Genomic DNA, 15725 nt, shown 5'->3' with positions numbered 1-15725 from the left:
AGGCTACATGTCAGCTTCGTAGCAGAGGATCGTCAATTCGATTCGAATTTCGACCCTTGATCATTCTGTTTATCTCGGCAAATCAAGATTCAATTTCAAAAGACATTGATTTCTGTGTAGTTTAATTATCTCGTTTAATTATATCACGAATACAAAGTTACATGATACAATTGCGACGGAATATAGGCACAGGCGAATTGTCTTAGATAATGCCACGGTAGCTGCTGTGATGGGGGTAATTTTCGTTTCATTCTACGGTTTTCGAGGCTAAAACTTTGAAACATGATCAGAACAAATTTGAATACTGGATGTCAATCATTCTGTCAGGTGTATGGGTCATATAATGGAAAAAATGTAAGTTTTAAAGGCAAATGTCTATTTTGTAATGTCAATTGGATGAACTGTTTTTTAATTTGATGCTCATGAAATTATAAACAACTTTGTTTTGCTTATTTAACGGCGACACAATGTCACGCAGCTTGGTTCAACATCAGATACAGTTATCCACGCGCCTATGCTGGGCGCAGATCTTCCAGGCCCAGTTGAAACTGCTATTGCCATATTGTTGCTTCCTCTAGGTGTAGGGTGACCACCATGCCATTGCACATAAATATCTCCTCCGGTTGAGCTGTGGGCAGTTTCAGTCTATAAACAGCAGAAAGGTTGTTTTGTTACTTTTACGCGGAGTTAAATTGACATCTGGATACAAATTGGTATCATTTGACATGTGTTTGCCTTGCAATGATTAAACTGCAACTACATGTTAGGTCGGGATTTTCGAAACGGGCTTGGTCCGGACTTGAACTTTCAGGTTTGGGACGATCACTTACGCAGCTCTGAACTAATTTAGCAGAGGAGACATAATAGTTCTCATTTCACCTTACGTTGCCGCTAGTTGCACACTCACTTTATCTACACCCTTTAGGTTGTGCAACCAAGATTGCTTGTAAAATACATTGGGCTTGCTGCCAAAGTAGCCTACTACAGGTTTACGCCTTAAAGTAAGAGTACACTTACCTCAAAGTCGTAAGTTGATGCCAGCCACACATCGACGAAATCGTATGACGGTTGATCAAGGTACAACAGCCAGGTACGCTGAATGTACTTGTATATCAGGTGGTACATTTCTTCCGATTCAATATCGACCAATGTTCCGCCAGAAAGAGAGCAAGTTTGTGAGGCAGCTGCCTTTCCGTCGTTGACGAAAGAGCTAAATCTCTTTGGTAACCAATAGCAATGTCCGTTGTAAACGATGCCAGAGCAGTTGAACTTTTCTGCAGACAAAAAGCGTTTAAAAGTTGAGATACCTGAAATGTCATGCAGTCTATGATGAGATATTTAATATCATTCAAAATTTTTTTGTAAATATATTTCCGGGCTTACTATTTACCAGGGCAGCCGATTTAAAACCTCTCAAGCTTTTAGCGCATTAACAAACTAAGTTTGTTCCGTGGCACAATTGAAGTCAAGTCTTTGAAAATGGTGACTATAGTCGTCAAGTCTTTGAAAATGGTGACTATAGAGCAGTGGTTCCCAAACTATGGTACGCGTACCACTAGTGGTACGCGAAGGTCTCCAAAGTGGTACGCGAACAACTTATTAAGTTCTCACCAAACGATCGCAAATGATCTTCTAGTGATTATCGTAATTATTTTAATTTACACAAGTTACGTAGAGCGTGAAATTTCATACTATATTCCCTACTAAATTCTAATTTCTTGATGTATTGACGCATTGAACTGTAAAGCAGGGTTTCTTTGTGACGAAATAGGTTTATTATGACGTAATGAATCTGTTATTACGACGTAACAAATCCTTAAAGTCAGTTTTTGTAATAAGCTACTAGTTGTGTTGACCAGGGCTGCCAAAGCTTGGGTTTTGCCCCAAGATCTTGGGTTTTTACTTGACGTCTTGGGTTCTTGGGTTTTATTTTGAAAATTATAGCAATTCTTGGGTTTTGAGTCTTATTGATGAAATAGATATATGTAAGAACTATTTTAACGAGAAAAGTTTTTCGGGTAGCTGCACTGTTTGGGCCATTTTATCATCTCTTTTATTTTCTCTCTATTCTAGACCTTAATTCTTTCTAGATAAGTATACAGTGAAAGCAATCGTTACACTCAAAAATGCAAATAGATCAATGTTCGTTAAACATAAAAACTGCGAACCATCAAAGAAGTTTTAAAGCTTTTAAATATACTGTAGACATTACTAATTTTATGAAAAAGAAAACAGATGATGATCATCAAACAGCCAAGAGTGAACTGGCGATTGCTGCATATTTTATTGAACATAATATTCCCTTTGCTTGCATTGACCATTTCCTACCAAAAGTTTGTAAAGTTGCATTTCCGGACTGTAAATTGTCAAATATTTGTCAATGAAACGAGTAAATTTCCTAATTAATTGCATTTCTAACCACATTTTGCATTCTTGGGTTTTCATTTAAATTCTTGGGTTATTTTGCTGTGAGTCTTGGGTTTTGTTGAAGTTCTCATTGGCAGCCCTGGTGTTGACAGTAGCACTGTAGCGAGGGCGGTAAAAGTTTGACTACTTTTTGTTTGATATTTACGAGCCTTTGGTTACTAAAGGCTAAAGTTACTAAGGTAAAGTTAGTTGGTAAAGTTTAGTAACATGTCAAAACGAAAGTATAGCCCCGATTATATAAAGTACGGGTTCATAGCTATCGAGCACAGAGGAGAGTTACTGCCGCAGTGTGTAGTATGCATGAAGACTCTTGCTAATGCAGCAATGAAACCCAGTCTGCTCAAACGCCATCTGGAGACAAATCATGCTAGCAACAAGGACCGAGATGCCAGTTACTTTCAGCGACTTGGCGAGAATGTTAAGCGGCAACGATTGGACAAAACTGGCACTATTTACCAGAGGAAAAGGGGCATTGTTAAAGCGTCGTATGAAGTCTTCCTCCTGGTGGCTAAAAACATGAAGGCGCATACAATTGCAGAGTCTCTCATAATGCCAGCGGCGAAGATCTTGGTTAGGCAAGTGATCGGAGAGGAAGCGGTTGCAAAGCTTGATAGTGTGGCCCTATCTAACAACACTGTGAAGAATCGAATAGAGGAGATGTCAGTCGATATCGCTGACCAAGTAATTGCAGGAGTTAAATCCTCAAAGTTTGGGTTTTCAATTCAACTGGACGAGTCAACGGACGTAACCAACTGCTGTCAGTTACTTGTTTATGTTCGTTTTACGCAAGATCATTCTGTCAAGACGGAGCTACTTATGAGCCAGGATCTTCCCAGTACAACAAGAGGAAAGGATATTTTTAACATTGTTAACGATTTTTTCAGACTGAATAAACTGGACTGGGGAAAGTTGTTTGGATGCACAACAGACGGGGCTCCGTCTATGCTTGGCCGAAAATCGGGGTTTACGGCCCATGTAAAAGCTGTGGCTCCCCACACCGTTATTGTGCATTGCTTCATTCATAGATTTGCCCTTTGCGCTAAGGTGCTCCCTCCCAATATGTTATCATGCTTGCAGCGAGTTATCAAGATCGTAAATTTTGTTAAGTCGTCAGCCCTGAATACTCGGTTGTTCAAGCGTCTCTGTGAAGATTTAAGCTCCGATCACACTTATCTTCTCTACTATACGGAAGTGCGCTGGCTCTCCCGAGGTAATGCAACAAGGCGTCTGTTCGAACTGCGCGATGAACTGCTTCAATTTTGCAAGGAGAAGAATCACGATTTTCAAACAGATTTGGAGAGTGAAGAATTTATTTTGAGGTTGGCCTACTTAGCAGATATTTTTGAAGTCCTAAACAACTTTAACCTGTGGTTGCAAGGGCCCAACCGCACTGTAACATAATTCATCTCAAAGCTTAGAGCGTTTGTTCGGAAGCTGGACCTCTGGATTAAGAATGTTGAGAACAAAAGCTACGGAATGTTCAAAGTCACGGATACACTGTAAATCGTAAAGGTGTAAACGACCACCCATACAGGTGGTTCAAAATTTCCACCAAAAGGTGGGAAGTTTTCTTAATATCCCAAGGGTAGAAACAAACCGATCTTCCCAAGCGGGTGTTTTTATACATTTTCACCCAATTTTATGCTGGATTTTACTAGGTGGAATTGCAAAAATTTCACCCGTAAGTAATGAAAACGGCCTCGTAATCTGGGTGTATTTCCACCTTTCCACCCTAACATGCCATATCTTTTGGGAGGAAAACACCAATTCCACCATTGTCAAAACAATGTTCTCACCCTAAAACAACACTTCAAATTATTAACGAACACATCTTGTATTACCTTAACAAGCAAGTTAAAATGATGCACTGTAGATACTTAAACAATTTAACATGAACAATTCAAATGTAGCACTGTAAACCCAGTTTTCAAGTCATAAAACTTTTACAGCAAAGAAAGATACACACATATTTTTATGGCAGACAAAATCTAAGTCTTGGTAGCATTACAATGAGTTTATAATGCGCAGTACAGGTAAAGGTATTTTTACTCCAGATAAATTTAGAATATAGCCACACACAAATGCCATGGTTTTACAACATTGAGGAGGTATGACAACATCAAATACCCAATATGAGGCAATCAAAGTTGCAAATGCTGTAATAAGGTCACCCTCAACACAAATTTCTGTTCCGTCAATGTGAACAAGAGTTGACGAAGGTGCTACAGTAACAAGTGGATATGGCCAATGGACATTCTACAAAAGTATCTTTTTCAGTTTGCAGATTTAAGTGACCATGTCAATTTACAATACCTTACCTCATCAAAAACAAAAAAACTCCTTATTTTCTCTTGGAAAACTGCTGGTAAAAACAAGATCCATGAATTCTTCATTTCTACAGACACAAAAAAAGATATTAAAATATTTATTTTCTAAAATAATACCCACCAAACCTATGTTTTTTGCTAACATGTGCCACATACTACATTCATTTTTAAACTAACCTAAAATAGCATCATTGACTTGTCCTTCCCACTTAATTTTTGCTTTGATTTTTTTAAACTCATCTGCATGCAACTTTTTCATGTTAATCCCTGATACCTGTTCCATCTCCTCTAAAATCTAGAATATAAAGTATTTTAAATCCCCACTGTTTCTTTATAGAAAGCTAAAATCAATGAATAAAATTGGCATCAAAGAACTAAATATGCACACCCATTTTGATGATTTTAAAGGTTGGTACGTCTCAAGTAGGTCTTTAGCTGTTCCTTTAAAATTTCGACGAAACTCGTAAGTTCTTTTTAGTCTATCCCTTATTGTTTCCTCACAAGGTTCTCGCTTGCTTGGTTCTTTTTGAAGCTGATCTACAAGGATATTTGTGCCAAAATCATCAGGCTGTGTCATATTTGCCTGCAATATAAAATTAGTGTTTCAGATATCCCCACTACTCTCAAAAATCAAGTATTTACATCAGTTTTTCTTTTTTTGCTACAGTCCTCATTTACCACAACAGACTTGTTGCTCCTCACATGACCATTCTTTCGCTTCATAACTTCTCGATAACTGTTATTGGTAAACTGTCTGCGCCAGTTTGTAAACTTGGTTCTCAACATTTTCACCCATGTTGTCTACAAATAAAGTAAATGTAAAACAGCTTTATACAAATCCTTTTCAGAAAGCAAAAAAAACATACAAAGTAACAGCCAGTATTTGAGAATCGATCCCTCAGTATCGGGTATTCAGCAATTAGTGACTGACACACTTCTTGATATTGATACGGCATTGGATATCTGTCAATGGTATTTGTTAACTCAACAAAAAATACAGCATTAAACTTATTCTTACAAAGTATACTTGACCATGTCTTCAAAAATTATGGCCACAATCCTTCTCCTAAGTTTTTCCCCAATGTGTGCTGTGACTCCCTCCTCAACACTTCTGATTTCTGAAAAAATATGTGCCGGTAGCTCCGGAACTTTATATATCATCGGCCAACTTCTGGTGTCTTCACTTGATGAGGTAGAAGGCAACTCTTCTTTTAACTCAACTGTGTCTGATTCTGGTATGGTTGAAGTAAAGCTATTCTCCTGTTCTATATGTTGAAGCTGTTCCACATCTTTAATTATTACTTTAAGTTTGCCTGTGGTAGGAGCTTCTTGAAGCGTGTCGAAATCAACCCAGTCACTAAACTGTTCGACATAAGACTGAAGTTTAAAATCACTTATACCAAACACATTGACAATCTCCTCATAAAGGTCACTGAGGCATTTTACAGTGACAAGTTGCTTTGTCTGGTTATGTGTCACATGAAATGTATATGACATTTTGCTGAATATCTGAAAAACACAAATGTGGTAAACCTACAAACAATGCAGGTACTTTAATTTAATGTAACTGTTGTAAAGTATAAGCATAAAAGGGACCAGCAAGCTCACTGCCAAGTTTTACCACCTGCCAAAACTTGCATAATAAATGAACACAGTATGCATGAAGCTGTTTGTTCACAAATAGGTCATAAATATTGCCAACTAAAAACCAAGCATGTTTAAATGACCAACCAAATTTCACTTTAAAAAAACAGGATTATCATCGACAACATTATTCACAAACATGTCACTAATTCTGTAGTGGCAGCAATCAAAATACAAATCCATGCCACCATAAGAAAAAACATCTCCAAAAATTGAAAAACAAAAATAACTAATGCAGTAGGTAACATACTAATGTCCAACTTATGACAATTATGTGTTTTTCCATAAATCATAGTTTCGTATTGTAAACAACAAATATTGTAATGTTTCCCGGCACTTAAGAAATCTTCAGTAGTAACACTGCATAGCTGCACGGGGCATTGGAACTTGTCAATAAAAACAATTCAAACACAGTAAACACAAACTGTTTTGTTTTTAAGAAACTTCTGATCAAACTTCTTACTGTCTAACTGCACAGCATTACCTGATTAACACAGATAAACACAGGCTACAAACTCAAACGCATGCTTTTCGCAACAACGTGGATTACAAAATACAAACGCGCATGCGCAGTAGTTGACCTTTGGGGTGGTGGCGGCATTTTTTTCCAACGCCTTTTACAAAACTACTAAATAAAAAAACAGTAAACAACAATCAAACAAGTTGATTTTCGCACAAAATGTAATTTAAGTAGGCTACGCCCGGTAAGAAACATTGTTGACCACGAAACTGGCACAACGGGGGGAAAACCCATATTCCACCTTTAATGTAAAGGCAAAAGGGTTAAAATATGCCCGTAAAGGCACATGTAAAAAATACAACCCACGTAAAAGGGTGGAAAAAAATCCACCCAACACAAATCCACCTTTAGCATTTACAGTGTACCTTCAAAAACAAACCTAACGACGAAATTTCCAAAGAAATTGTCTGTCATCTTTCACAACTCAAGACTGAATTGATGCATTACTTCCCGGACTTTGCATGCTGTGCTTACTCCGCGAACCCGTTCTTCGTTGATCCAGCCGATGTGCCTGTGGAACCGGGGAACAAGAGGAGCTAATAGACATTCAAGCTGATGAGACAGCAAAAGCGAAGCACAAGGAATGTTTCCTCTAAACTTCTGGCTGAGTATGGTGTCATCGTATCCTACGCTAGCCAGTCACGCTGTTCCCCAGTTACGTGGGAGTGCGAGCAGGGGTTCTCTGCTATGATGACTATTAAATCGAAGAAACGGAACCGTCTTGTTGCGCCTGGACATGACTTTCGATGCGCTGTCAGCAAAGTGATTCCTCGCATTGACCAACTGGTCGAAAAAAAATACAACTTCATCCGTCTCATTAAAATTGTCTTGTGGTTTTGTTAATTTTGACTTGAGGGTTTTAATTATCTCATTCAATGGTGTTCATTAAACATTTTGCCTATCATTTTTTATTTGTGAATTCTGGAGTTTTCTAATAATTATAGTAGGTGGTACGAGAACGCTGCATGAACAAAAAAATGGTACGCGAGTAGATAAAGTTTGGGAACCACTGCTATAGAGGGCGCGAGACCCCATCACTGCTAACTTGTTTAAATGAGGTTCAAATAGGTACGTTCTATGTAGTCAGCACAAATGTGCACTTCAACACCACCCCATATGCTTGTCCAAATTACAAGGTAGACACCAATCGTCAACATAACTTTCACGACTTATACTGCAATCAATGTCACCCTTGATATTACTAATCTATACCAAACAACGGGAACAACTGTGGTACAAGAAATAGGAACATCAAAAAGAGATCTCGCTACAATTCGCGCATGTACCGACGTAACAATCATAAAACTTGTTGCATAGAGTTGCACTTCTAACAAATTAAACTCTATATTCGGCAATCAGCATCAACAATTTTCAGTTTCAAAACAATTTTAAAAGTACATATTTGACCCTGTAATTTTTAACCGAATAATTGTGGCCCCCTGGACTCTTTTTTTATTGCGATAACTAAGACACGAAGAAAGACAGATACATGAAAGTACAACAGAACAAACAGACAAACGCTAAGTAAGCTTTTTAACGGCATTCAGAGGCCAGAGCACTTTACCAAGCACTCTGCACGTTTTTTTCTTTTAGTAGCAATAATTAGTTCGGACTGTTTCGTCATTTTTAATGCGTTAATAAATCTGTTCACAGTAGGTTTGTTTTGTGCATATTTACATTGGTATATTACAAACCGGGCACATAGAAATATACAATTTAACAAAGGTGTAACAGAACTGTACGAGTGGGTTCCAAATAAACATAACGCTACATTCGGTTTAATATTCAGTAATAGTTTGCGAGAGATCCAAGAAGTAACATTTTCCCAATATAGGGCGACAACTTTGCAAGTGTAAAACAAATGAAAAATGGTTTCAGGGAAACTTTCACAGAAAACGCACTTTTCTGAAGTTACTATGCCAAAATTGTATAGTTTATTATTTGTTATTACCGCTCTTAAGTTTAATTTGATTTGAAACGCCCTTAATTTTGTTTCTAAGGTACAGTTATACGTGTTCCTGTACACCTCCCTCCAGTTGGGCTTTTCTGTACTAATCCCTATGTCGGTTTCCCATTTTTTCTGTTCTTGTGTTGGCGGTTCTGATGTGTGGTCTTTTACGAAGTTGTAAGTTTCTTTAACTGTGCCGCGCAGGGCTATGGTATGCAACCAAGTTGGTTTAGTTTCAGTGGGTACTCTGTTGGTTTGTCGGTCATATATATCCCAATTGTCTGGAATTGCGGCGACTAATTTGATAAAATAGGTTAAATCTTGATTTGTTGGCTGAAAGTTAAATTTGAGGGCAAGTTCGTCGTATGTAAAGTAATCACCATCATGTCCGTTTCTGGAGGGGGGTCATGTAGCGGCCTCTCTCACTTCCGTTATCGTGTGCCTTCATACTACAGCGAACCGGACAGATTGCCTTCTTTCTCTGACTCTCGTCTTATGCGTCGTATTCGCTCATTGTGTTATTCTATGACAATGTACCTCGAATAATCACCTCGCTACATTTCACTCTAAAAAAACTTCATTCATTTTTGTGAATCTTTTGAAAGATACAAGTCTTTTTCAATCTTTCACGGCGTCGTTATGTGAAGTTTTCATTCACGGTACCGAAATTGCGAGAAAAAAGTTTTTTATTGGGTGCGAGATTCCCTTTTTTCCTACTATGAATTTGCGCGCCAATTGTAGAGAAATGAGAAGGCGCTCCGATTGGCCAGTTAGTTGGTGAGGTCATAATTGAATTATGGCTAACAATGCATTCCAACCTTACGAACTCCCCTCGCTCAAAAGTTGCCCAGCATGCCTTAGTATCTGGCCGCCATTATATCGCGTAAAGTGCGCGAATATGCTGCTAAACGTTATTCGGAATTGAAATAGGCTATTGCTGCCAGGCATAAAGTTTAACCGAGTGTTGCTCTTCCAGCAGTTTTATTGTAAAAAAACTCAGTAATTCGGTACTGTTGGTGTTATAGTCGGTAAAATGAGAATGGTTACATCTAAGTGGATGCGATATAAAGATAATGAAAGAAAAGGGAATTTCCTCACTGGATATCACGGGCTTGTTATTGATATCAAACGAAAAGAGCCCAATTGACATGGCAATTGAACTAGAGATGAAAAGTAAGATACTTTTATTTTATTTAAGTTTTGGGGTGACACTAAAACGCTGAATGGGCGGGACGGGCGGAATGGAGGGCGGGACGTCGTGAAAACCGCTAAATATCGGGTTAAATTGCTGACGGTTGGAGCTATTAAGGTTGGGATAAGGTTTTATAATAGAAAATCATTAAAAAAAATTCCACCGAACACTACATTCCGCGCCCGAAACGTCCCGCCATCTCCCGCCATAGCATTTTTGCCTAATGTCAGGAAATAGTTGAATAAGTTTTAGGCAGGGACATTTTTTGATTCATATACTATTATAAAACCTCAACCTAACCCTAATAGCACTAACCGTCAGCAATTTACCCGATATTGAGCGGTTTCCGCGACGTCCCGCCCATTCAGCGTTTTAGTGTCACCCAAGTTTTGGCACTAGTGTTCTGTGTGTATTGATAATATATGTCTAACATTATTTCTACCTGTTTTAAACGTTGATTTAGCAATGATGGAAATGGGTTATGAAAACATGTACAAAATAAGCACTGCGATAAACTTTAGCAAAAAATGTTGATTTGTGCATTGTTATAACAATATGCGTTGTGGGTTTGTGACAAACTATTGTTTGAAATAAGGAAGCATTTAGCATAGGGTTGCCATATTTTATGATACACAATCCCTGACAAAGTTTATCTCAGTTGCGTTAATCCAGTGGTTCTCAAACTTTTTCGTTATTTTCTCTAAACGGTCTCTTTGCCATTATTTCGAGGGTTTGTGGTCCTTAAGCCTGAATGTGTTTTTCAGAAAAAGGAAAATTGATTGCAGGATTTTAGCTAGTTATGTAAAATTCTGCATATCAATGATCCAAATCTGACATTACAGACAAGACAAAAACATTACCATTGTACGCGAGCAATTGCATTTTTGTCAGTAGGCATGCAATAAAGCTTATTGTTTGGCAATGGAGACGGTCGATTCTCAATTTCACTTTGATTTAAACTTATTTAGTTGCACAAACTGACGCTAAATTAGAATATAGAATTACATCCAGCTTTTTGCGGTCCCCGCAAAATTGCCTCACGGAGCCCTAAAGGACCGCGGGCCCCAGTTTGAGAACCGTTGGGTTCACCTTTTTTGCGATCCAATTACTTCTGTTGCGGAATAAATTTAGAATATTCGGAAGTCACACGGACAGCGACACGGCAAAACGTTAGATACGATACTCTGATCCTTGTTAATTAACTTTCTGCGTAAGCTTCTGTTTAGTTAAGTTTATTAGGCTAAGCTTACTACTCTCACTATCCTTGAAACAATAAGCACATATATTACGGGTCGCCAACCTTTGCCACTCTAAAAACTGTTCGGACCAATTTTAAATTGTCACAGAAAAACAGCAACACTGGGAGCCGCCTTTTTAAATTTGCAATAAAATGCCACTGTAAAAACGTTTTTATATCTCACGACATTCGACTTTTTGTTGTTAGTTAATTCCTTGCCTATTAGATACACAATTAAAGCAAATGAAACTTCCCACGTTCCCACGTAGCATTGAATGCTGTGTTTTCTTGAGACGCGGATTTTTATTTCTGTATTTAACGCGTATTGTTAGACAACTATGGTAACAAACAGGTATTGTTACGCACGCACACACACTGCAAAACGAAACAGTAACCTTGTGCGTTAACCTGCGCGCCGCCAGTGAACCTCTTTACGTTTCATTCGTTTTCATAGAGACGCGGTTGTAGCTAACTACTAGAAATTTTCTCCGTTGGCACATTAATTTCATAGTATATCTATATTTTTTTCTTAAATTCCAGACTTTTAAGTACATTTTAACATTTCTCCCTGACGCAGATTTAAACACTAAATTCCCTGACATGTCAGGGAAAATCCTGACGTATGGCAACCCTAATTTAGCACTAACCAACTGCTAATATTTTGCTTTTACAGAGAATCTATCAGCATTATACCTGTTCAAGTGCCATCCTAAACATGAAACGGAGAGATGATATTTTTCTGTGATTTGTTTTGGTATCGTTGGGCCAAAGGTTTAACGAGTTCTTTCTTAATTTGGAATCACCAGTGACATTTGGCCAGAAGGGTCAGACTTGTTGTGTGCATTTGAAAAAATGTTTGCTTCCTTTTGAAGTGCACTGTTTCAAGTTTTAACACAATGTGCTGTGATCACTGCCTCTCTGATGTGTCAGTGTACACGTGGTGTGATTTATGCATTTCGTTTCACAATAAAATGACACCACTGAAGATTTCGGTATTTAAAAGATTTTTCATGTGAGATTTCAACTATTCTAATCATTCAAAAATCTCAATAAAACAGATCATTCAAAAAAAGATTAAAAACTGCTGAATTCAATCTTTCCATTCTTTCCAAAAAAATGAATCAAGTGAATTATTCAAATCGGTTCAATCTTTGAAAGGTTGGCAGGAAATTTCATTCAAACTTCATTCATTTTTTTAGAGTGTAGGAATTAACTTTCCTATTACCGGCTCGCCAAAAAAACTGTTAGAATTAAACTTCGCAGGACCATACTAAACATTTGGTCAGGGAGAGGATTAACGCTAATTGGGCGGGTTTGCATTTTAAAAAGTTTAATTATTCCCACCTTGACCTACAAAGTCAATGTTGTACCTATCGAATTACCAGAAGCATTCGTCAAAAACCTTAAAAGAATTTTTTTTAAGTTCATTTGGAACTCAAAATGGGAAAAAGTAAAAAGAGCAAAGCTCTGTTGTAATATTGAGGATGGGGGAATCAATATGTTTGACCTGGACGCATATCTGGTGTCATTATAAGTTACATAGAACTCGTTTCCCATGACACGTATGTAGCTGGGGATGGGATGTTTTTCCAAATCGACTTTGTTCATCGTAGCGATTCTCATTCCTGAGAAGAGACCCTCTTTATCTTTTCTGTGTGTAATTTTTTTTTACCGCACCGTATTGCTCTTCCAGGTTTTTTACTATCAATTCGTTAGGAAAGGGTATAGGCACCCATCCAATTCCGATATTAATGACATCACTTTCGTAGAGTCTCGAGTTTTGAACATATGTAACTTCCATCAATCTTTTATTAAGCTCTACAACATTTTCCCTTGTTGTACATGTAACATCCACAAGGGTCCCCTTCATTTCCGCTATTCCAACAATTTTTGTAAGCGAAAAATTTATTTCTTTCATTAAATTCCATAACTCATCTCTTTTCAGCTGTCTAGAGGCCTTGAAACTCAAACAATTAGGCCTTTTTAGTGCACTCTTTGCACTCTCAGTTGCCGCTTGCGCATAACTAGGCTGCTTGCTCATGACTCCTTTCTCCACGAGCGCCAGACGGGAATCTGGCCCCCTGGACTCTCATGGGCGCCGGTACGTCGCACCGGCTGCACCCCCTCTTGTGGGGCCTGTAGCGAAGACTTCGCGGCATATTTACACGGCGCGACAGTTTAAATGAAGTGTAATAAACGTTAACATTTGTTTGTATTGTAACAATAATATCATCATATTAATCGTGCAAGTGATTTGAGTAAATTTTATCCAGTTTAAGGTGATTTTTGCCCAGCACACTTTTCTATGTTGTATTCCGGCGTGACATGAACTCCAACCAGTATGTTTAAGAAAACAAAGTCTAGCATTTATGTATCTTAACATCGACAGTTAGGCTTCAGTTGATTTGTAGCCTACCATTTAATTACAAATTCAGTAAAATATTAAAGATTCACATTTAAAAGACTGTTTCTGTCCCTTCCTTTGCTTATTCTTATTTTTACATTTTAAACATACATACCTCTGAAGTGAGGGGCGTTCACTGGTCGACAAACCATCAAATCATCTCGTTCACTTTTGCTAAATCTGCGATTAGCATGAATTGAAACAAATAGGGCTAAGAAGACACCAAACAAAACCTGTGCGAACATCGACATCGTGTAAGTTTTCCGGCAATGCAGCAATGGAAATGCCACACTGCCTGAAAGGTGGACGTATAAAATAAGCAAGCAGAGCTACGTCACAAGCTTCGTAAAGTTTGAGTCGTCCTTGTTTGAACACAGTTTAGTGGTAATAAAATTGCGATTTCGCAACTTAGTCCTATTGACTTGCACTCATTTGACCAGTTTTTCACAAGGTGATGCTGACACTGTCGCTTTTTATATGCTGTCACGGCGGTCAATAGGGGCTGTCACGGCGGTCAAAATCTTGTGTTTCATGTTTTCGGTTATGCTTTTTCGAAGTAATCATGTTTTCATGTCTTGCTCAACGATTTTTGCAACGTGTGCTTGTGACGAGATCTGTAGATTTCGATTTACTGACACGGGGTCATTTTAAGTTGCAAATCTTATATTTGTTGTTTTCGGTCATGCTTTTTCGAAGCAATCATGGTTTAATCATGGGGTGACCATCAAATAAGTTTTATTGTGTTTGCAAAATTTTGTTGCTCGCATCCAAACTGGTTTTCATGTCGCTCATAAAAATCGTTTCTATTACGAATACTCAAATATTATCCCGTTTGAGGGCACTTAAACGAGTAAAGTTGAGTTTATCTTGCTAGAAAAAAGATCAAAGGCTAACGTGCAAAAACGTTGCATCAGACCCCGAAACGTTTTTTTACTGAGGTGGGTTTTATAAAACGGTTACCTTGTCCATTATTCGACAGATGTATTTGTTTATTCTTTCACCCGCTGTTTTTACATTGTAGCATTTTGTTGTCAGCTGACTTTTTAGGTGTGGGTTATTATCCTGCAACTGTGCAGTTCTGTTGGTGGAGCGTTGAACGTTCACTTATGAATTTTCCGATGTCCACTATCACCGAGGCTTAAGGTAGAGCTACTAACACCATTCCTTACGGTAGACCCACATTTGGTTAATTTTCGATAGGTGGCGTAAAGAGCTGAATTATTTTTTTCAGCGGCTAACGAAGGGTTGGGTTAGGAAACCAGATTTTAAAAATTTTCGCTTCCGCATTAAGTTCTTTTAATTGTTTTATTGAAAATTTTATTGAAAGATTCTCATTCCTGAGAAGAGACCCTCTATCTTTTCTCTGTGTAATTTTTTTTTACCGCACCGTATTGCTCTTCCAGGTTTTTTACTATCAATTCGTTAGGAAAGGGTATAGGCACCCATCCAATTCCGATATTAATGACATCACTTTCGTAGAGTCTCGAGTTTTGAACATATGTAACTTCCATCAATCTTTTATTAAGCTCTACAACATTTTCCCTTGTTGTACATGTAACATCCACAAGGGTCCCCTTCATTTCCGCTATTCCAACAATTTTTGTAAGCGAAAAATTTATTTCTTTCATTAAATTCCATAACTCATCTCTTTTCAGCTGTCTAGAGGCCTTGAAACTCAAACAATTAGGCCTTTTTAGTGCACTCTTTGCACTCTCAGTTGCCGCTTGCGCATAACTAGGCTGCTTGCTCATGACTCCTTTCTCCACGAGCGCCAGACGGGAATCTGGCCCCCTGGACTCTCATGGGCGCCGGTACGTCGCACCGGCTGCACCCCCTCTTGTGGGGCCTGTAGCGAAGACTTCGCGGCATATTTACACGGCGCGACAGTTTAAATGAAGTGTAATAAACGTTAACATTTGTTTGTATTGTAACAACAATATCATCATATTAATCGTGCAAGTGATTTGAGTAAATTTTATCCAGTTTAAGGTGATTTTTGCCCAGCACACTTTTCTATGTTGTATTC

General features: G+C 38.2%; 3 protein-coding genes and 1 pseudogene across 4 annotated transcripts; 2 read left to right on the top strand and 2 right to left on the bottom strand.

Annotated features, from left to right (window-relative positions):
• Positions 1-105: 105 nt before the first annotated feature.
• LOC145214004 (uncharacterized) lies at positions 106-14094 on the bottom strand. Its single transcript, XM_080082428.1, has 3 exons — positions 13815-14094; positions 1018-1274; positions 106-645 (listed from the first exon to the last, which is right to left on the bottom strand). Exons 1-3 carry the CDS (start codon positions 13948-13950, stop codon positions 454-456), a joined length of 585 nt encoding a protein of 194 aa, XP_079938554.1. The 5' UTR covers positions 13951-14094; the 3' UTR covers positions 106-453.
• Positions 2635-3828, top strand: LOC145215470 (zinc finger BED domain-containing protein 5-like). Its single transcript, XM_080084169.1, has one exon. The coding sequence runs from the start codon at positions 2635-2637 to the stop codon at positions 3826-3828; it is 1194 nt and encodes a 397-aa protein (XP_079940295.1).
• LOC145215469 (zinc finger BED domain-containing protein 5-like) lies at positions 2635-7739 on the top strand (annotated as a pseudogene).
• LOC145214882 (sterile alpha motif domain-containing protein 3-like) lies at positions 3903-6906 on the bottom strand. 2 transcript variants are annotated; one of them, XM_080083493.1, is made up of 7 exons: positions 5773-6906; positions 5621-5717; positions 5397-5555; positions 5143-5337; positions 4932-5049; positions 4746-4822; positions 3903-4683 (listed from the first exon to the last, which is right to left on the bottom strand). In XM_080083493.1, the coding sequence occupies exons 1-7, from the start codon at positions 6249-6251 to the stop codon at positions 4432-4434; spliced, it is 1377 nt and encodes a 458-aa protein (XP_079939619.1). In that variant the 5' UTR covers positions 6252-6906; the 3' UTR covers positions 3903-4431. The 2 variants fall into 2 exon arrangements, with proteins under 2 accessions (XP_079939619.1, XP_079939620.1); XM_080083494.1 differs by having other exon boundaries at positions 5433-5555.
• Positions 14095-15725: the final 1631 nt, after the last annotated feature.

Source organism: Phallusia mammillata, chromosome 2, assembly GCF_965637545.1.
Source record: "Phallusia mammillata chromosome 2, kaPhaMamm4.hap1.1, whole genome shotgun sequence".
NCBI classification, from domain to species: Eukaryota; Metazoa; Chordata; class Ascidiacea; order Phlebobranchia; family Ascidiidae; genus Phallusia; species Phallusia mammillata.
This window is presented reverse-complemented; position numbering and strand designations above follow the sequence as displayed.